This window comes from Triturus cristatus, chromosome 8 (assembly GCF_964204655.1).
Source record: "Triturus cristatus chromosome 8, aTriCri1.1, whole genome shotgun sequence".
Taxonomy (NCBI): Eukaryota; Metazoa; Chordata; class Amphibia; order Caudata; family Salamandridae; genus Triturus; species Triturus cristatus.
The window spans coordinates 297,044,628-297,067,417 of NC_140591.1; the positions used below are offsets into that span (position 1 = coordinate 297,044,628).

The window sequence follows — 22,790 nt, forward strand, 5'->3', positions numbered from 1 at the left end:
CGCCGAAAAGGCGAGTGCCATCAAAGGGCATGTCCAGGAGGGTACTCTGGACATCGCCCGAAAAGGACGTGGACCGCAGCCAGGCGTGACGTCTAAGCGCCACTGAGGTAGAAATCGCCCTACCCAGCGAGTCCGTAGTGTCAAGCCCACATCTGATAGCATGTCGTGCTGCATCCCTCCCATCGGCCAGAGCCTGGGTAAGTCGTGTCTGGACCTCCTCCGGACACAGGGGCAGCACGTCCTCCACCGTATCTCGCAGAGTGGGAATAACGGTCCAAGAGACAGGCGGTGTTCAAAGACCGCAGGCCCAAACTAAGGGAGGAGAACAGCTTTTTGCCGAACTGTTCCAGTCTCTTGGAATCCTGGTCCGGCGGAGCGGTCGGGAAGGAGGATTGGGAGGTAGAGGCCTGGATAACCAGGCTCTCGGGGGTAGGGTGTTGGGACAGAAAACTGGGGTCGCCCGGAGCAGGGCGGTAGCGCCTTGCGACGTTCCTGTCCACAGGAGGGACTGTGGAGGGCTTGGACCAGGTGCCCTGCAGAACGTCAGTGAGGGCCTCTGAATGGCAGCAGAGGCTCAGTGGAGCTTGCTGCAGACTGAAGCACCTCAGTGAGGACGTTCGTCCTCACAGCCACGGCAGGTAGCTCGAGCCCAAGGGCTGCGGCCGCCTTGCACAGCACCACAGAGAAAGCAGCAACCTCCTCCGAAGCCACAGTCGGAGGAGAGATGAATCCAGTGTCTGGAGAGGTATCCAGACCACTGGCCTCCCCCAGTTCATCTGCCCAGTCCTGTGACAGTTGAGCCTGAACGGCCATAGGATCCTCGGATCCCTCCAATTCGCCCCCATCATCCGATTCCTGGTATGAAGGAGGAAGGATCGGAGCCAGGCGATAGACAAAATGTGTCTCCAGCGGCGCCGAACGCGGCGTCCATAGACGCCGTAACGGCGCCGGGCCCGGAGCAGGGCTGAACTGGGGCTCGACGCCGAGCGGAGTCGGCGTCGGAGGTGGTACCGGTGTCGACGCCGGCGGAGGAGGCGTGACGAGGTCGACCAGCGTCGGCGGGAACAGGTCCCTCGGGCGCTTGCGGCGTCGAGGCCGGAGCCGTCGACGGCACCGGGGCCGCCGGCAGGCAAGGTTGCCCAGTCCGGTCCGCGGGGCCCGAAGGCGCGCCAGCGGGCGTCGACAGCGGAGCCAGGTTCCTCATGGCCGAGAGGAATGCACTGACTTCCGCCGGCGTCGCGTCAGTCCCAGGGACCAGCGGGTATGGGGACTTGCGCAGCGCCGCAGGGGTGGAACCACCCTGACCCTCGGCCGAGTCGCGCGACCGGCGAGGGGAGTCCGAAGAGCAGTGTCGCCTCTTGGACTTCTTGGAGTGCTTCGACTTACCCGAAGACTTGGAGCTAGACGATCGATGAGGACGTCGGCTGCGGCTCCGCGACCGATCCTTGGACCTCCTCCTGGACCGGGATCGAGAGGGGCGCGGAGCCGAGTGGCGAAGCTCGAGAAGCTTACGGGACCACTCCAGTCTAGCAGTCGAGGTCAGGGCCTTGCAGTCCGAACACGACGCCGCGTCGTGGTCGAGGCCCAAGCAGTAAAGGCACCGGCAGTGATGGTCCGTAACCGACATCAAGCGGTTGCAGTCAGCACAGGCTTTAAAACCAGGCATCCTACCGGCACCGGAGTCGACAAGATCAAAAAGGATCAAAAAAAGTTAGTCAAAAAGTGACTAAAGGGGTAGCTCTCCCGGATCTGCGCTTACTGGCGCGGAAAAAGAAGAACAAACGTCAGCGCGCGAGGGCGGCGTCTAAGTACTCAGACGACGTCATTCCGGCGCACGACGCAGACGACGGACGCGGAGCCGCAGACGACCCCTAGCGACGCGCAAGGAGTATTGCTGACGGAAAATCTTCCGGATCCAGTCTGACGCCTGGGGATATTCTAAGGTGAGGAATCTAACTAACGTGTTTCTTTCAGATTACATCTTTGCAAGTGTAGTAAGTAGCAAATGATGTTCTGGATGGATGCATCCAGTGGACGTATATCATTGTTAGTGCAGTAAATGGCAAATCTTTTCTCTTTTCCATTTTGCAGCGTAGCAGGCTCTAGTAGTAGGTCGTCTGGCCTCTTTTATAATATTCATGCAGTCTGGTGGTAGGTTGAGGTAACCGAACTCTAGGACTTCAGGAGCCAGATCGCTAGATTCAGTTGACCTGGATCTGGGTGTCTTATTTCTCCATGGTTCTGGGTTAATAAGGACGGGGAGAGGCGCAATTTTTAGTATGGAACTAGAGAGTTCCAGCAGTGTTGTGAACCAGGGTTGACGCGCCCATGTGGGAGATATCAGTATCAGCTTGAGAGACTGTTGCCTGAGTTTGCGTACCACAAATGGAATGAGTGGGAGAGGCGGAAAAGCGTACGCAAATCTGCCTGACCAGTTCATCCATATTGCATTGCCCTTCGACTGTGGGTGGGGAAACCTGGCGGCGAAGGTTGGGCATTTTGCGTTTTCTTGTGTGGCGAACAGGTCTATGTCAGGTTGGCCCCATTTTTGGAAGAATGGGAGTAGGACTTGGAGGTGTAGTTCCCATTCGTGGATCTGTTGGGTTTGTAGACAATACAGGTCGGCAATCTGATTGTGAACTCCTGGAAGGTGTTCTGCTAGCAGGTATATGTTCTGGGGAATGGTCCATCTCCAAATGTTCTGTGCGAGCTGGGACAGCTGGAGAGAATGTGTGCCTCCTTGTTTTTGTATGCAATACACGGCTGTCATGTTGTCTGTCCGGACGAGGACAGTTTTGTTCTGGATATGTAATTGGAATGATTTTAGTGCTAGGAATACTGCCAGTAGCTCCAGGTAATTGATATGGAGCCCTTTCTGTGGAGTGGTCCATGTGCCCTGTGTAGTGTGTGTTAGGAGGTGGGCTCCCGATCCTGTGAGAGATGCGTCGGTTGTCAGCACTATTTGTGGAAGAGGCTCTAAGAACAGCCGGCCTTTGGACAGGTTTATGGTGTTCCACCATTTTAGCGAGCGATGTGAGCGGCTGTCCACCAACACCAGATCTGCCAGTTGTCCGTGAGCCTGATTTCACTGACATGCTAGACATTCTTGCAGGGGACGCATTTGCAGTCTTGCATAAGGCACAATGAAGATGCATGACGCCATCATGCCTATGAGTTGCATAAACACTCTTGCTGGAAGAGTGTTGGGTTTGAAATTTTGCGATCAGAGCTTGTATTTTGGCTATCCTGGCTGGGCTGGGATATGCTAGTGCTTTGGAGGTATTTATGGTGGCTCCCAGATATTGATGGATGTGGGAGGGTTGGAGATGAGATTTGGGATAGTTTATTGTGAATCCCAAGTTGTGTAAGATTTGAATAGTTTGGTGAATGTGTAGGATGCACTTGTTGAATGAATTGGCTTTTATGAGCCAATCGTCTACATATGGGAAGACATGAATTTGTTGTCTCCCGAGATGCGCTGCTACTACTGCTAGGCATTTGGCGAATACTCTGGGCGCAGTTGTTACCCCGAATGGAAGGACTGTAAACTGATTGTGTTGTCCGTCCACCACGAATCTTAGATACTTCCTGTGAGCAGGATGTATGGGGATGTGAAAATAGGCGTCCTCGAGGTCTAATGTGGCAAGGAAATCGCCTTATTGTAGTAGTGGGAGTACTTGTTGAAGAGTGATCATATGGAAATGATCTGAGTTTATGTACTGATTTAGGAGTCTGAGGTCCAGGATTGGTCTGAGCGTCTCGTCCTTTTTGGGGATTAGGAAGTACAGTGAGTATACTCCTGTACCCTGATGTTGTAAGGGAACTGGTTCTATTGCGTGTTTTTGCAGCAATGAAAGCACCTCTTGTTTGAGGAGTGTAAGATGGTCTGGTGACATATAGCGTTGCTTGGGTAGAATGTGTGGAGGGGTAGTGGTTAGTTCCAGGCAGTAGCCATACTGGATAATTTGTCTTACCCACTTGTCTGTTGTGATGGAGTTCCAGACAGGTAGGAACTGTTTGAGTCTTCCCCCGACTGGAGTGGAATGGTCTGGGGGGAGTGGAGGAAAGTCACTGTTATGTGGCAGGAGAGGTACGAGTGATGGTACTGCCTCGACCTCGTCCCTTGGTGTTGTTTCCTCTATATCCTCCTCTAAAATATCCTCTACTGGGGGATGTTTGTGTAGATGATTTGAATGTGGAGGAGGTGTCTGCTCCAGTGTTTTTGAAGGCTCCCCTGTAGAAGGAGCGTCGAAAGGAGCCACGTGATTGTGGAGACTGCAATGCTCCCATGGATTTGGCAGTCTCGGTGTCTTTTTTCATTTTCTTAAGTGCAGTGTCTACTGCTGGTCCAAACAGTTGTTCCTGATTAAATGGTTGGCTAAGTATGGTTGTTTGTACCTTTGGCTTGAAGCCTGAAATGCGTAGCCATGCATGGCGTCTAAGGAGTACACTTGTATTTATTGCCCTAGAGGCAGTGTCTGCGGCGTCAAGTGCACATTTAATTGAGGCATTGGAGATGAGTTTTCCCTCTTGTACAAGGTCATTTGCCTGGGCCTTGTATTGGTCTGGTAGGTGTTGTATCAGGTCTTCTAACTGATCATAGTGAGCCCTATCGTAGCGTTCCAATAGGGCTTGAGTGTTGACGATACGCCAATGATTAGCGGCTTGTGCTGCTACTCTTTTGCCGGATGCCTCGAATAGTTTGGATTCCTTGTCGGGGAGCGGTGTATCTCCTGTAGTGTGGGAGTTGGCACGTTTCCTTGCATTGGAAACGACCAGGGAATCAAGAGGGAGCTTTCCTTTGATGTAACAAGGGTCTTCTGGGGCAGGTCTATATTTTTTCTCAAATCTTGGGTTGAGTACCCTGGCCCATACGGGGTCTTTAAACACCTCTGTGGCGTGTTTTATGACCCCTTTAATTATGGGTAAAATTTGAACTGCCTTTTGAGACTGTTCAAAGGTGTCTAAGAGGAAGTCTTCCTCGGGTGCATCGAAGTGCATGGTGACGCCATAAAGCGCTGCTCTGTGCACTAGTTGTCCAAACCCCAGGTGGTCATCTGGAGGTGATGGTTTAGAGGGATATGGTGTAGGGTCAGGCATATCTGGGAGAGGGTATGCCCAGTCGTCCAATGGTACAGTATCTGGGTTTGTGAACGGATTATTAAGATCATCCGGATCACCTAGATCACCCCCGCCCCCTAGGTAATCATCATCATCCTGTGGGGGTGGTGTATGTAATGGAGATGGTAGAGGTAGTGGTGGTGTAGGAAGAGGGGGTGGGGCAGGAGGTGGAACAGGAGAGGAAGGAGGAATTGGGGATGTTGCAGAGTCCTTCTTTATAGGAACTGGGGCAGGTGTTGTATCCGGTTTCAGTTTCCTACAAGGTACAGCAGTGACATGTCCAGTTTTTGGATTAATATTAGGGGTGGGCGGAATTTGCGAAAGTGACTTTTGCAAATTATCGCGAAAATGTTAAAAATCTCCGCAAACACGTGGAAATATCGCGAAGATGCGGAAGTTTTTTTCCCGCCCATTCGCGGTATTTTCTGCGTGGTCGCGGCTCGCCAACTTACCCATGCGGTTGCTCGCGGGCGCGGCCATCTTGTTTTCACTCTTCTCGCGGTGCATGATCGCGAGAAGAAAGACGTGATCGCGTGACCAATGACATTACTGCGAGCGCGAACTGTCGCGAGACAGCGCAAATGGCTACCAACAATCCAACATCTCGTGGAGAACGTGACCAGATCGGGAAAACTTGTTGGTGAACGCAGGGATTCAGGTAAGGCGATCGCGCGCGCGCGCGCAAGAATGTATTATTTTACAGCGCGAGCAAGAAACAAATTATCGCTAAGCTGCGGAGTTTGACATTTTCGCGCTCTCCGCAGAACGCGAAAATGTCAAATTATCGCAATTTCCGCGAGCGGAACGGAAATTTAGCCCAAGAACTTTTCCCCCCAGATCCAACACAAAAAAGGATCTATATTAATTTAGGCCTAAATTAATATAGATCTTTTTTGTGTTGGATCTGGGGGGAAAGTTCTTGGTCTTGAGGAACAGACTTTGGTGCCGATTTTTTGGGTTCCTATCGAGGTTTTGGGTGATCGGTAGAGTCTTTGGCTTTAGGAGGTGTATTATAGTCCTTAGCCAGTTGTTTCGGCGCCGATGAAGGTTTTGGTGCCGAAGTTGAGTCTTTAGGCTTGGGAGCTTCCGGTGCCGGCTTGTCTATGGGTCTCGGGGTTTTCGGTGCCAGAGCCGGTTTTGGTGCCGAGAGGTCTTGTGTCTTTGGTGCCGAAGGCACAATGATAAGTGGTTTGCTCGGGCCTGAGCCAGTGGAAGGCTTGTGTTTCTTCAGAGCCGAGCCCGAAGGCGGGGCTTCTGAAGGGTGTTTGCGGTCTCGACTGGGGCCAGCTGGCGAAGTCTTGACCAATGCCTTTGGTTTGGAGGGGTTGGGGTAGGGGCAGTATTACTCACGCATTGCCCCGGAGTAATGGGGTCGTCTGCTTCTGAGATAATTTGAAGTTCCTCGGAATCTTCTTCGGGGACATCGGGAGCCTCATCGAAGATGCTCTCTGGTTCCAGGGCTGGTCTGTGTGCCATGATATGGCGTCGAGCTCTTCGATCCCGAATGGTCTTTTTGGATCGAAATGCGGCGCAGGCTGGACAGCTGGTCTCGTTGTGATCCGGCGAGAGGCACAGGTTGCAGACCTTATGATGGTCACTGTGTGGGAATATTGCTCCACACTGGGGGCATTTTTTAAACGGCGTCCTGTCCATGAGCTGTAGGTCCAATCGCCCGCGTCGACGTCCGGAACCGGTCCGATGAATTCGATGTCGAGTGAAGGTGCCTCGATGTAGTTTTAGAAAAGTTTTTCGTTTCGAAAGCTTGTTTTTGAAAGTTTTTCTACTGGAGTGGAAAAGTTACATCCGAACCCGATGGCGGAAAAAAAACAATCTGAGGATGGAGTGGATGCCCATGCGCACTGTAGTCCAAGGGAGGAGTCACCTATCTCGTGACCAAAGACTTCTTCCGAAGACAACAACAACCTGCAAGCATCCGAGCCCAACACCAGATGGCGATCTATCCTAAGTGTGTGATCTGCAGCTCATATGCCTCGAACATATGTTAACCTAAATGGGCAGAGATTACTACTCCGAATATGCAGCATTGGGGCTGTGAGCATCCTTTTTGAAGCTACATTATCAAATCCTTCTTGAGTGACAAAACTTGCTTAACACATCTTCTGGATTCGCATACAACTATTGAGGCACATTTGACAGGCCGCGAAGTCAAATTTTGTGGATCTATGGTCTGGTTGCTGAAGGACTGCTTTTGTTCTACCAGTTTTGTCTCTGGGTTGGTTGTAGGTACAGTTCATGTTCCAAACTGGATTTTAGTTAGATATGGGAGAACACTAGAATTACTATGGTACACTCCTACACCTCAGAGTCCACGTTTAGTTTGGCCGAAGACTTCCGCCATCATGAAATGCTCAAAGTTGGAAGGACTGGCCCTGGGAACTTTTACCCCATTGGTTAGGGCATGCCAAGGAGACCTTCCCACCTGCTAGGACCAGCCAGTCACCCACCACAATTGATAGTTCAATCTCTTACAGGAAGCCTTCCTGTGCATGCACCAGAGTTTCCCCGCCTAGCTGCAAGTACAAGCTGGATTCTACTTTCTGGGCAGTGCAGAGGATGAGTTTGGTGGTTAAGGAAATAAATTCAAATCATGGAACAAGGTTAAAATAAAAAAGGTAAATATACTAAAGATTCACCTGCAACTCATTTCAGAAACAGTCCAGGGAACCTTTGAATTTCTCCTCATATGGATGACTAATGAATCTACACAGGATCACAAAAAAGGATTACAACCACTCTTTACCTCATTTGAAACTGCCTACGCTTCTGAAGCTCATGATTTCTCATTTCTTCTAAACGCCTGAGCTCCTCCTGCCGTCTCATAAGATCTGTAAATGAAAAGTTAGAGGATTGTGTAACAATGACAAACATGGTGACTACACAGTTATTTTGTCTTTAAAGAGTTGCATGGTCATTTGAACATATCCATTTGATATTTTTCTCTTTTAATAAATGAGAAAATTATGTATAGAATTGCAACCCGTGTGTGTTTTTTTTGTATTTACTGCACAACGTAATTTTTATTATTCAACAAATCGAAATACAAATGTTGCCTTTATAGAGGCATTTATTTATTGGATTTGTTTTCTCCATCACAATCCTACATGGGTTGAGATATTCAGTGCTTATGAATTTTAATTAAGATACCATGAAAGAAAAGTAGATCGCTCAAAGTTACAATCCTACCCACCGCTTCAGTGCTGTAAACCACTTTCTCGCAAAGGTCCTATATGCGACTTATCATGCACCAATACAGCTCAATATGTCAGTGTAGTCTTTTTGTGTGGTCCTGGGGAACTCTGGAGCAGGGTGGGCAGTACCGTCCAATGTTTTGGTTTTATCACTTACCAGTGGATAGGAGAGTATTATGGACTCTGTAAGCATCTACTTGTAGCGTGAAGTGCTGCAGATTCACATACTACAAACAGTCCTGCCATCTAGTGTTGGGCTTGGACTTTACAACTTGTTTTTCTCAAAGAAGTCTTTACGGCTGACTTGACGTCAAGTCTCCTCTTCGAGAGAATGCGCATTTTGAACGGCTACATTGTTACGATTAATTTTTCCCTTGCCATGTTCGCGAGGGAGGAAGAAGCTAGTAAAGCTATTAATTGCTGCTGGACATGTGTGTAACATGAACAATATACATCTATATATTGTGTTTAGCATGTGTAAATCTGCCAAGGAGGCGGAAGAGCACATGCAGCACTACATGCTACGAATTGATACTTACAGGGTAAGTAACACTCCATTCATAGCATGTGTTGGTAGCAGATACACATGCTATGCATGGACTGTAAAGCATTACTCCTCCCGCCGTGGCTCTAGGCATTAGATGGTGCAAATGTTTGAAATAACATCCATAGGACTGTTTGGGTCAGACAGCGGTATCTTGTAGGACATACATCCACACAATGTTTTGTGAAGGTGTGTGAATTTGACCAAGTAGCTACCTTACAATTGTCAGCTAAGGGGATGTCTTCCAAGAAAGTCATTGAAGCACCCTTCTTCCTTGTAGAGCGTGCTCGTGGAATAGTAGGTAATGTTCTTTTGGCCAAATTTGAAAACATTTCACAATCCATCCTGCAATTCCTAGAGATGGCTTTACATTACTACCCCCCCCCCCCGAACCTGCTTCTGCAAAACCCCGGCGTGTCCAGCAGACAGCATCCTCAAAAACCCCGGAGAACCTGCCTGCCTTCACTTTCCAAGCTGTTACTCCCTTGAACACCGGACGTGTTTGAACTGCAGCTTCTGGTGCCAGCTAGGACCCGCGAATCAAGCCCACTCTGCACCCGCCAAACCCTGACCTGCCTAAAGCCTCCTGACGCCTGCAGCCTCAATCCAGAGGACCACCCCCCTACCACGACCAGAGCGGGTAAGAAAATCCGACGTCCCAAGGCACCCCTGCACCGGACACCCCACGGCCTTGTGTGCCCAAACCCAGCGGTGCGTAAGGATTAGTTACTTACCTGTAATCCTAGTTCTCATCCAGGGGTATACTCATCAAAGTCATAATCTATGAATAATCCCCGCCCATGTGCGGGATCCCGGAGCATATAGAAAATACATATATATAAATATATATATATATACATATGTGAAAACATATAAATGCAGCCTAATAATGTTCAAAACATGGCAATGCTGTAAATTACATATTTTTGCATAGTAGTGCCCCCGTAACCCGTAAGGAAAAAAGGAAGCATCAGGCAAATTATAACACAGCACTGCTTTATTGCCATAAAGCAACATGTAATTGTAGGCATTCGCCAGTAGGCTGCAGTAGAGTATCAAGAATCCAAGAAAACTGACACCTTGCCTTTAAGGCATTAGAGTAGGGGGACCGTGCCTTTAAGGCCTGCCCGTGACCCCCTGCTCCCATGATGCACTACAGGTGACAGTTGGGCCAGTTCTTTTTGGCGATGCCTCCGCACCTGAGTAGATCTGCCTTCCATACATCACTTATTTAAAGAGAAAACATTGCTCGTCCGGGGAGGTGGGTGGGTCGCTTATGACTTTGATGAGTATACCCCTGGATGAGAACTAGGATTACAGGTAAGTAACTAATCCTTCTCATCCAGGGGATACTCATCAATAGTCATAATCTATGAATAGAGTAGCAAGCCCATACCCAAAGTCTCGCGGACGAGCAACAAAGCAGTTAAAACATACATTAAAAGACACATCTTGCATTACAGTTATGCGAATAGGTTCCTCAAAGAGGCCTGCCCCACCTGGGCGTCGGCCTGTGCGTCTGAATCTAGGCAATAATGGCGCGTGAAAGTATGGACTGAGCGCCATGTAGCCGCTTTACAGATCTCAGACATGGGAACGTTGCGAAGGAGTGCTACCGTAGAAGCCTTCCCCCGAGTAGAGTGTGCTCTAGGTTTACCCTGCAGAACTTTGTGGGACAGTTGGTAAGCCAAAGCTATACAAGAGACAATCCATCTAGAGATAGATCTCTTGGCCGCAGCCAGCCCGGTATTAGTGGGTCCATAGTTAACAAAGAGCCTGTCTGACTTTCTAAGAGTAAGGGTCTTAGCTAGATAGAATTTCAAAACCCTCCGGAGGTCAAGAGAGTGTAGAGCTCTCTCCGGGGGTGTGGTCGGCTGAGGAAAGAAGGTGGGCAACGTGATCACCTGATTAATATGGAAGTCCGAAACCACCTTGGGCAGGAAGCTCGGATGAGTACGGAGCACCACCCTATTAGCATGAAACACCGTGTAAGGTTCCTTGCAGCAGAGGGCCTGAATTTCACTAACCCTACGGGCCGAAGTGATGGCTACTAAGAAGGCAGCCTTCCAGGTCAGATGTTGCAAGGAGGCCTTATGAATCGGCTCAAAAGGACCTCCCATCAGTTTAGAGAGAACGATGTTCAGTTCCCAGGAAGGGGAAGGAGACCTCACAGGTGGGTTAACTTTCTTAAGCCCTTCTAAGAAATCCTTTACCACTGGCATCTGAAAGAATGAGGTCTGGGTAGGAGACTTCCTATAGGCTGTAATAGCAGCTAAGTGTACTCTGATGGAAGAGTACTTTAACCCAGACTTCGCCAAGTACAGTAAGTAGGGGAGAATAACCTGTTCTTGACCCCGGATCGGATCAAGGGTGTTATCTCTACACCAGAAGCAGAATCTTTTCCATTTAAAGCCATACGACTTCCTCGTGGAGGGCCTCTTCGCCTCCCGAAGAATGCTCATACAGTCCGGTGGAAGATCTAGATGTCCGTACTGGATGAATTCAGGAGCCATGCCGTCAAGCGGAGGGAGGGGAGATTGGGGTGGAACACTCTCCCCTTGTCCTTGGTCAGCAAGTTCGGCAGGCATGGCAACCTCCTCTGTGGTACCTCCGACAGCTGGAGTAGATCCGGGTACCACCACTGCCGGGGCCACTCCGGTGCTATTAGGATCATCCGAGTTCTGGCCCTGTAGAACTTCTGAATCACAGCCGGGATGAGAGGGAGAGGAGGAAAAGCGTAAAGCAATGTCCTCGACCAGCTGATCAAAAGCGCGTTCCCCTGCGACCCCCGTTGAGGGAACCTGGAGGCGAAGACGGGGCATTTTTTGTTGTCCGCGTCTGCGAACAGATCGATGTCTGGTATGCCCCACAAGCGGAAGATGTCTTGAGCGACGCCTTCGTTGAGCACCCAGTCGTGCGCTTCGACGAAGTCTCTGCTGAGGCCGTCCGCCTGCACGTTCAGGGTCCCTGGCAGGTGAACAGCGACGATCGTCAGGTTTCTCGCCAGAAGCCATTTCCAGATTGACTGGGCCTCCAGAGACAGGACCCGTGATCTGGTCCCTCCTTGCTTGTTCAGATAGAACATAGTTGTGGTGTTGTCCGTCTGAACCTGAACATAGTCGGTCTGCAGGGATGGGTACAGGGACTTGAGAGCGAGATGGACTGCTCGTAGCTCCAAGAAGTTGATGTGATAGCTCTGCTCGGTAGCGGACCAGAGACCTTGTACTTGAAGCCGGCCCATATGAGCCCCCCAGCCCTGCATGGAGGCGTCTGTGACCACCGTCTGTGTCGGAGGCGCCTGATGGAATGGGACGCCGTGAAGCAGATGGGAGCGCTTCATCCACCACCGGATGGAATCTTTGGCGGCTTGATGAAGGGTAATGTGATCTTCCCAGCGGCCGGTCCTCTGCGACCACTGATCCTCTAGGTCTTGTTGCAGAGGACGCATGTGCAGACGTGCGTTGGGCACGATGTAGATGCACGAGGCCATGGATCCCAGGAGAGATGACACTTGTCTGGCTGTGGGATATTCCGTGCTGAGAAGCGTGCAGCTTTTTTGCAGCATGGAGGATAACCTCTCCTCCGAAGGACACACGCTTGCGCTTGAGGAGTCTAGAGAGGCGCCCAGGTAGTGGATCCGCTGAGTTGGATTGAGGATCGACTTCCGGTAGTTGACCTGAAGGCCCAACGAGTGTAGAAGGTTTAGGCAGAACGAGAGATGACTCTGGAGTTGAACCGGGGTGGAACTTTTTAAGAGCCAGTCGTCTAGATATGGGTAGACGAATATCTTCCGTTTGCGGAGAAATGCAGCCACCACCGCCATGCACTTTGAGAACGTTCGTGGCGCGGACTTGAGGCCGAATGGCAGGACCTTGTATTGATAATGTTGGTGAAAGATGCGAAATCTGAGAAACTTCCGATGTTTCGCTGAGACAGGAATGTGGAAGTATGCATCCTGTAAATCGATGGCACACATCCAGTCCCCTTGGTGTAGATGTGGGAAGATCTGGTGCAGTGCTAGCATCCTGAATTTTTCCCTTCTGAGAAATCTGTTGAGTAGGCGGAGATCGAGGATGGGTCTGTAGTCTCCGATCGCTCCTCTTTTCTGAACAAGAAAATACCGGGAGTACACTCCCCGATTTCTCTGCCTGTTTGGAACTTCCTCTATGGCGTTTTTGGAGAGGAGAGTGGCAACTTCGTCCTTTAAAAGCTTGTTTTGGCTGAGAGGGAGTGGCTGTTTCCGTGGGGGTACCTGCGGAGGGGGAGATTTGAACCTCAGCAAGTAGCCACGCTCTACAATACTCAGCACCCATTTGTCGTTTGTAATTGTATTCCACTCTGCCAGGTGAGCGGTGACACTTCCTCCCACCGGAGTGGCGAACGAGTGCGGAGGAAGTAAGTTTTCACTGCTTGGGAGGTTGCTTGTTAGAGGACTGCTGCTGTTTAGCATTTCCTCTTCCTCTGCCCCTTCCCCTTTGCTGAAACTGGGACCTCTGTTGGTTTTGAGAGGACCATTGGGGCGTTTGAACGCGCTGGTGAAAGGCACGTTTGTCGCCCTGGCGAAAGCGCTTGCGGAACTCTTTGCGTTTTTCCAGTCCCACAGCCTTTACAGTGTCCAATTCCGTTTTCATCTTGCTCATTTGGTCGTCCGCATGAGCTCCAAATAGCGATGATCCATTAAACGGCAGGTTAAGAATCCTTTTCTGCGCATCTGGTTTGAGGGCTGTTAATCTGAGCCAGGCCGAACGGCGGGAGCAGATGCCATGGGAGTAGCCATGCGCGGCTAGGTCTGATGCATCCGCCGCTGCGCTTATTACTTGGTTTGCCACCAGTCCGCCTTCATGTAGGATCTCCGTGAAGTCCTGCCTGTCCTCCCTAGGCAATCTCTCCACGAATCTGGCCAGGGAATCCCATAGGGAACGATCATACCTCCCTAGCAGGGCTGAAGCGCTAGCGACCTTCATATGCGCGGCAGATGCGTTGCACATTCTCCTGCCGTAGGAGTCCATCAGCTTGCTGTCCTTCTCAGGGGGGACAGAAGCAGATATTGAGGCTGAGTGAGACTTCATGGCCGCCGCCACTATCACCGAATCCGCTGGCGGGTCCGCCCTCAAGAATAAAGGGTCCTCGGCCGGAGCCTTGTACTTCTTTGCTATTCTCGAGGGGACCGAGCCCGCTGTAGCCGGTGTAAGGAACGTGGCCATCGCTGGTTCTAACAATCCTGGCACCAACGGGAGCAGAGGTCTGGGAGCTGACCGATGGTGTAAAGTGTCAAAGATCACAGAAGTGGGTGCCTGAGGGGCGTGCAGTGTGATGTTCAACTTTTGCGCCCCTCTACCCAGGACGTCCGAGAAAGTTATAATGTCATCCACCGGGGACACTCGCGATGGAGGCGTGGATGAAAAAGTAGGAGAGTAGTCCCGGACTGAGGATCTTGTGGATGCAGTCCCAGTGGACGACCTGGTGCGTCGCCTCTTGTGGGAGCGTTCGCTTTGGTGAGCCCTTGATCCTGATCTGCGCTTGGACGGAGATCTTGGACGTTTTGGCGCGGTGCGACGGTCCCTGGAACGAGACCGGCGTGGTGAAATTGGCCGTGGATCCCTCGGAGGCGATTTACTCCTGCGCGGTGGGGAATACATGCGGGAGTAGTCCGATCCCGGACTCCGACATGCGGCAGCGCCCACATCCCGTAACCAGCGCGGTGACAGTCCAAACCGCTCTGGAGCCTCGGGTGATCTTTCTGGAGATATTTGCACGATGTGCAGTCCCGGAGATGATGACTGTTCTCCTGGGGACCTCTCCGCGGGCGGTCCAGTCTTCGCCCTCGACGTCGAATCCCTTGACGTCGACGACGTCTGCGTCACCATCGGCAAGTGTGAGGTATGCCGTTCTGGTCTCGACGCCGGTCGTGGAGACCTCGATGTCGATCTCCTCTTCTCTGGCACCTGACGTCGGCTAGATGACCTCGACGTCGGCCGTGTCTTCGACGTCGACCTCTCTCGCCGTCGACTGGGCGACTTCGACGTCGACCTCTCTCGCCGTCGACTGGGCGACTTCGACGTCGACCTCTCTCGCCGTCGACTGGGCGACTTCGACGTCGACCTCTCTCGACGTCGACTCTTCGACGTCGACCTCTCTCGACGTCGACGTGGTGATCTTGACGGCGACCTCTCTCGACGTCGACTTCTTGACGTCGATCTTCCTCTCGACGTCGACCTTCTATGTCGCCGAGTGGGGGTAACCATCGACGGCGACCGGCCCACTCGCGGCGGAATGTACGTCGCCGCATCTCTCGACGTCGACCCCCTCGAGGGTGGCGGAGAGTGTCTCGACGTCGACGGAAGCCTCGACGTCGACGGAGACAGTTCAGATGTCACCAGACTAGCAGCCTTCGAGCCCGAAGGGCCGCCTCTCGACGCCGACTTACTTTTGCGCGGCGGAGACTCTTGATGGTGGGATGAATCCCTTGACGCCGAAGTTCTCTGCCTCTTCGCCGGCATCCTCGACGTAGACGGCGAACCTCTTGGACTCCTGGTCTTCTTGGAGCCCGGGGAGCTGGTATGTCGCCGTTTCTGTACTTGCGTAGCTGAAGAAGGTGGTCTTGATGAGGAATGCTCGCCTTCACGACGGCTTCGTTCCTTCTCCAGTCTTGCATGCAGTTTAATGCGCTCTCTGTCCCTCAGAGTGCGCTTTGAGAACTTCTGGCAGTGGGGACACTGGTCAGGATCGTGTTTTGATGGTAAACACACAATACACACCGAGTGTGGATCCACCAGTGCCATTTTATTACCACAAGAAGGGCATTTCCTAAATAAAGGAGACATTCTGACTGGAAAAAAATTGGAAAATTCACTGGAACCAGCAGAATTAGCCCTTATAAGCCAGAAAACGTCGAAAAAAGCTAGAAAAAGCTGTAATTCAAAATTTCAGTCAAAAAACTGAAGAGCTCAAGCTCCAGGATCCTCACAGAAGGAGCCGGAAAAAAGAACTGGCCCAACTGTCACCTGTAGTGCATCATGGGAGCAGGGGGTCACGGGCAGGCCTTAAAGGCACGGTCCCCCTACTCTAATGCCTTAAAGGCAAGGTGTCAGTTTTCTTGGATTCTTGATACTCTACTGCAGCCTACTGGCGAATGCCTACAATTACATGTTGCTTTATGGCAATAAAGCAGTGCTGTGTTATAATTTGCCTGATGCTTCCTTTTTTCCTTACGGGTTACGGGGGCACTACTATGCAAAAATATGTAATTTACAGCATTGCCATGTTTTGAACATTATTAGGCTGCATTTATATGTTTTCACATATGTATATATATATATATTTATATATATGTATTTTCTATATGCTCCGGGATCCCGCACATGGGCGGGGATTATTCATAGATTATGACTATTGATGAGTATCCCCTGGATGAGAACCAACCCTCAACATCCCAACTTACCCCTCGATGTGGTGGTCACTCCTGGAAGATCCTCGTCCCCGAGCCTGCAGTGTTTCTTTCTCCCGGAGAATCTCCATTGAAATCAACAGGGCACCCGACCTCAAAACAGCACCCTGCACCCGGACGCCCTTGTGCCGCCGAGGGTGCCCCTTTGGTGCTAACTTGTTCCCAGACTTGCCCTGAGCACCCTATGAGCTTTGCCATAGGATAACATTGGGTCTCAACACTCTGCACCCCGTTGCCCTAGTGTCACAGGGGGTGCAGCAACAGTGCATCACTGACCCTGGGAGACCCTGGGAGACCCTTCCCACCCCCCCCACCTGGGAGACCCCAGGCTTGCTTGGTTCTAGAAATAAAAACACCAGTATATTTTTTTTATACAGAAACATTTGGCCTAGAGTTCAGTTCTTGTGTGTGTGAATTCATTTGCTGACTGAGCGTGTACATCAAATGCTTAACACGGTCCTCTGATACTGCCTTACTGCTCGACCAAGCTACCACTTTAGGTTCTAACTTTAACTTCTGCCAAACCTCTGGAGACCCTTGGACTCTATACACACTGCACCTCACTTTGGTGCAGTATATATAGAGTCAGTTTCTTACAAGATGTCACTGCAACAGGTATATGTACCCGGGGAAGCGGGTGGGCGCAAGTGACTACAGCTCTACATGCCAAGAACAGATGCATACTAAGTAACATTTTCCGTTCAAGGCATGTGAGCTGCAGATCACAAGCTGTAGATCGAATACAAAGCAGTTATCTCCCAAAGCGGTGGTTAACCTATAACTGTTGCAGTCGTTTGAAATAATGTACGTAAAACCGCTTAGCCCACACTAGCTTGCGGTCTTGCTAACACAGCCACACAATAGTTTTTTTGTGAATGTGCGAGGTGCAGACCATGTTGCAGCTTTGCATATGTCATCTATGGGTATGTTCCCTAAGAATGCCATAGAAGCCCCCTGTTTGCGTGTAGAGTGTACTCTAGGGGGTACTGTTAATGTCAGTTTTGCTTCTGCATAGCATATTTGAATGCACTTGACTATCCACTTTGCAATACCTGATTTTGATATGGGATTGCCTTCACGTGGTGGAGCAAAAGCGACAAAAAGTTGATTTGTCTTACGGAAAGGTTTTGTCCTTTTTATGCAGTAGATTAATGCTCTTTTCACATCCAATGTGTGTAGGGCACGTTCTTCCACAGAATCTGGCTAAGGGAAGAACATAAGGGATAAGGGTGGTGGGATTGTGATTATGGATTGCAACAAATATAAGACTGAAATACAGAGGATGTTTAATACTCCAGAGAATTACATCAAAGTCATGAGTTATCCTGAACGAAGAATCAAGAATAATATTCTTGATATCACTCAAAGAGCTTTAGATATAGGAAGCATTTGTATACAGGAATTTGAATATCTGAATAAAGTTCATTTTCAGATTCCTGTTTTATATGGCCTTCCTAAGGTGCACAGAGATATGGAGAATCCTCCATTTAGACCCATAGGTCTCCACTATTGGTTCACTTACTGAACCATTATCTAAATATGTTGATGTATTACTGGCACCTATGGTCAGTAATCTTCCAGCGTACGTGAGGGACACTGGTCACCTGATAAGCAAAATCGAAGGTTTAGAGTTCAATTCCACCACCGATATACTTGTCTCAATGGACATTGAGGCACTGTATTCCAATATACCGCAAATTGGGGCTTTGGAAGCGGTTAAAAGCGCACTGGATGGGAGTATGAGCAATAGACAATCTTTTTGTTTTGGAGTGTCATGCAGTTGTATTACAGGGAAAATATTTTGAATTTGATAAAAGCTATTATAAGCAGACTCTTGGCATCAGTATGGGAGCGGCTTGTGCCCCGAATGTGGCGAATTTGTACATGGGTGCCTTTGAAAATAAGTTTATCTATAATGAGATTGCCCCATTCTGTGAGAATATCACACATTTCTGGTTTATTGATGACATCTTTTTTAATCTGGAGTGGACCAGAGGAACAACTTTCAGAATTTATTTTGTGGATTAACTTGTGTGATGTGCATCTTAAATTAATTCCTAAAATCAGCAAAGAAAAAATAGAATTTTTAGATATATGGATTGAGGCAGTATATTAACATAGAGATTATTATATACTAAACTCACTGCACGAAACACCCTTTTACAATACCAAAGTTATCATCCACGCAGCCAAAAGGATAGTATCCTGTTTAGTCCGTTCCTGCGTCTCCGCAGGAACTGTACTTGTATTAAATCTTTTGATCCATTCGGAAAACTTGAAAATCAAACTTCGGAACAGAGGATACCGGTTTTGATCAATTAAAAAGAGTCCTATAAAAGGGCGAAATATTACAACCATGAAACTCTGCTTCAATCTAAACCTAAAGAAACTCAAGAGAGTTTAGTATGTGTCACGAGGCATTCTAACTTTAACAACAAATTGCGTCAACCGAATAATTCCTCCTGGCATATTCTTAACTCCGGTAATCAGACGAAGACCATACCTAAACCCATTTATGCCTTTTGCAGAAATAGGAATCTTAGAAATGTATTGGTTAAATCCATGTTACCAGACAAGAATGAAATGACTCAACGCTCCATTTTTGGTACTAAGCCTATTTTAGGTACACAGATGTGGCGGCTGCCATGCCTGTGCTTTTGTTAAAACTACTTCTAGCCTGCAATGGGGGTAACAAGACCTTCCTGTTTAAAGAAATGACTAATTGTAAGACTTCTAACTTGATTTACCTTACCCTTTGCCCATGTGGCAAAGGTTATGTAGGGTAAACCAGTAGAGAAATGCGGGTCAGATTTAGTGAACATAAATCTGCCATAAGCAATAAACGTATAGGAGCTCCATTAGTTAAACACTGGTTAGAGAACCAACATTCCATTAGTGATCTTAAATGGTTGATATTGGAATGAGTACATACACCAAAGGATGGTAATACTGATGCTCTCAGACGCAAAAGGGAAGTTTTTTTTGGATATATACCCTCCAGACTACTGAGACGGGTCTCAACGAATATCTTCCCTGGGAAAAAGCAATTATGTAAAGTCACGTCTTGCGTTCCCTTTGGGGTTGGTATGCCGGTAGTATCAGTATTGTTTCCGTTCTTGTCTATGAGTCTTTAGTTAAATATGGTCCTCCCTTTGTGGCTTTTGAGTGAGTTTTTAGATTTTATTGATTCCCCTGGAGGTTGAAACAGCTCTTTCATCTTAACTATAGTCTTGTGAATCATACTCATGTTTCCCAATTCTAACATGGCCGCCACAACCTTTTTTGGCATTCTCTTTGGTACTTTGGGCTATACACATGGTTTTGGTTGCCCTTGCTTATGTTATCGTCTTTGAGAATTTGTATATGGTGTGATCTTGCTTAATATTACATCTATTGTTTTGTCCGGGTGACGCTGATTAATTATTTTAAAAAAAAGTTCTTTGAGCGATTATTGGGATGCCCTGTGGATTCAGTTCAGACTTTTTCATACACTTTACCATATATATATATACCTCGAGCATGTATATACCTTGACCTTTTGTGATAGGTCTGGCGCTTATATCAACACATTTATATGTACAGATGGACACCCTATAAGGTGTATTTGGTCAGTCTATGTGTATTCAATAGCCCTTGTGTACTTTACGGATCCGCGGATTCCAATATGGCGGCACCCTTGGGTTAACGTAGGATGAGTTTCACGTTCTAGGCTATTCTTAAGATTCAGGTGATTCTTTTCTACTCAACGGATCCGCAGAACTCCAATATGGCGGCGCCCTCGGGTTACCGTAGGAGTATTCCTACGGACTAGACTACCCCTAAGATTCAGGTGATTCTCATTTTATTTGCAGAGTTAAGGTTCGTAAAAGTGCTAGGACTATATATTGAGGTTTCCTGTCCGGTACCCGTTACTTCCGGTATCTTTAGAGTAGAAGACGCATGGCGGGACTTTGATTCTAGAGGGATTTTTTCCCCCTGACCATGTTAAGTGTTTTGTATGCAGACTGGGTTATATTGCTGTTTTTAGCTTAAATGCCATTACTGTTGGCCTTTGTCGGGTTCGCTAGCCGCATTTTGTGATCTTTTTGGGCGGTTGGAATTATGGGCTATAAATCATTTTTTTACTCCATACTATACCTGTTAAACCCTTTGGTTTTATTTTGGAAAAAAAAAGAGGGTACTTGGTAACTTGTTCAAATATACTAAGACTATGGTAGTTATTTACTTTATTTCTATGTTATTTACTAGATTATTCCTATAGTTCTGGGATAGAGGAATTACTGCATGACTATAGTACTGCATGCTACAGACAGCACAGAGAGGATTGGATCAATTTGCATTAACTGAAGTTATTTAAGATTAAGTAAGTTGCATCTAGACATGGATTGGTTTCTTTTTGAGATTATATAAGAAAGGGTTTTAATAATCTCCCCTGATCTTTATTTATTCTTGCTTTCTATACACAGTTATCATTGGAGACGTATGTGTCCACTTTAACTGTGCTATCTAACTTATGACATTCCTTACCATGGACATAGACTGATATCACCTAATTTAGGTTGATGTAATTGTTGGTTCTTATAGAACTTCTTTTAGTCTTTTAGATTGAAACTTGAACATCTACTTTTCTTTTATAGTCGATGGTTCTTCTTATTCTTATGATTTAAGTATCCGATCTGGGGGGGGGGGGGGGGGGAACATCTGCTGTTTCCTGTGTTCCATATCCACGGATCAAGTAGGGGGATGTTTTTTCATTTTATGTACACTCTGTTTTCTCTGATTCTATATGACAGAGTTCAATATTTAGTTCTGGTTTCAATTCCCTTTATAGAATAGTTAGACTCCAGAATAAATATTTTCTCTGAAGATACGGTTTAGCATTGAATCCTAGGAAGATAGCTCGAATGATCGGCTTTTATGATAGTCTGCATCTTCTATAAATAATCTTGGCGTAACAAGTATGTAGAATTTGATACCTTTGTATATTTTACTTTTGGGTACATTTGGTTCTCTAGGTTTATGAGTCATGATGAAGAGTGGAGTCATATGAAATCTAACGTGTATGTATTTATTGATAAGTTATGGATATTAATTAATAGAAATAGATAAATATTTTTGAAAATAAAACAATGTTAGATAGGTGTGATTTCTTTTGTGGGACAGTTTTGATGTGAATATATTTTTGGGTTTTGTTGTTTGAGGTAAGAACACAGGCAGCACAACAGATTGATATGAAAGGCAGAAATTACTTTGGGTAGGAATTTAGAGTTGGTCCGAAGCACCACCTTATTTTGATGCATCTGTAAAAAGGTTTCTTCTATAGGTAGTGCCTGAAGCTCACCCACTCTCCTCAGTGATGGGATAGCTAGGAGGAAAGCTACCTTCCATGCGAGAAATTGCAGTTCACATCTGTGCAATGGCTCAAAGGGTGGGCCCATTAATCTGAGAACAATATAGATATTCCACACTGGAGCCAGTGGATGTCTTCGGGGAATGACTAAAGTCCCTCCATAAAGGCTTTGATAACAAGCACTTTGAAGAGAGATAGATACTGTCTATTCTGGAGGTATGCAGCTATTGCAGCCAGATGTAAGCGAATGGATGTGTACGCTAATTTGAACGCTGCAGATGTAATAACATACAATGTCCTGAAAAGAATCATCAAGCGGATTGATGTGACTGTTAGTGCAGTATATTACAAACCGCTTCCACTTCTCTACATAGCAGGGTCTTGTGGTAGGACGTCTAGCCTCTTTGATAATATTCATACAGTCTGGCAGTAGATTAAAGGTGGCCAAACTATGACTTCAGGTGCCAGATCGCCAGGTTGAGGTGACTGGGGTCTGGATGTCTCCATGGCTCTTTGTTAGGAGATTGGGTCTAAGACGTCGTTTTGATGAGGAACTACTGATGGCTCCAACAGGGTTGTGAACCAAGGTTGACGTGCCCACGTGGGAGCAACTAGGATTAGTGTCAGGGACGATTGTTTGAGTTCCCGAACCACTAATGGAATGAGTGGAAGAGGCAGAAAAGCGTAATCAAATATCCCTGACCAATTCATCCATAGTGCATTGCCTTTGGACAATGGGTGCGGATACCAATGTGAAGCTTGGGCATTTTGCGTTTAGCTGTGTGGCAAACAGATCTAGGTCTGGGAAGCCCAACATTTGAAAGAATGGGAGGAGAACTTGAGGGTGTAGTTCCCATTTGTGGATTTATTGTGTTTGACAACTTAGCAGATCTGCCATCCGAGTGTTTACTCCTGGAAGGTGTTCTGCTAGGAGATACATTTTGTGATGTATAGCCCATTTTCAGATGGTCTGTGCTAACTGTGGCAGCTGGAAAGTGTTGACCCCCCGTTTTTGTATGTAGTACATTGCTGTCAGCACAAATCAAGACAGTTTTGCCTACTAGACGAACTTGAAACGCTTTCAGTGCTAGAAAAATTGCTAGCAACTCTAGATGATTT

The 22,790-nt window shown here is 48.0% G+C and overlaps 2 protein-coding genes across 2 annotated transcripts in view; both read right to left on the bottom strand.

The window, feature by feature from the left end:
• Nucleotides 1–22,790, bottom strand: part of PSPC1 (paraspeckle component 1) — a 315,433-nt gene that overhangs the window by 205,907 nt on the left and 86,736 nt on the right. The window contains exon 5 of the mRNA XM_085621553.1: nt 7,883–7,967. Coding sequence (XP_085477679.1) covers nt 7,883–7,967 — 85 coding nt within the window. The remainder of the gene's footprint in view (nt 1–7,882; nt 7,968–22,790) is intronic.
• Nucleotides 4,075–6,475, bottom strand: LOC146802006 (uncharacterized). The gene is made up of 2 exons (XM_085620653.1): nt 6,472–6,475; nt 4,075–4,913 (listed from the first exon to the last, which is right to left on the bottom strand). Exons 1-2 carry the CDS (start codon nt 6,473–6,475, stop codon nt 4,075–4,077), a joined length of 843 nt encoding a protein of 280 aa, XP_085476779.1.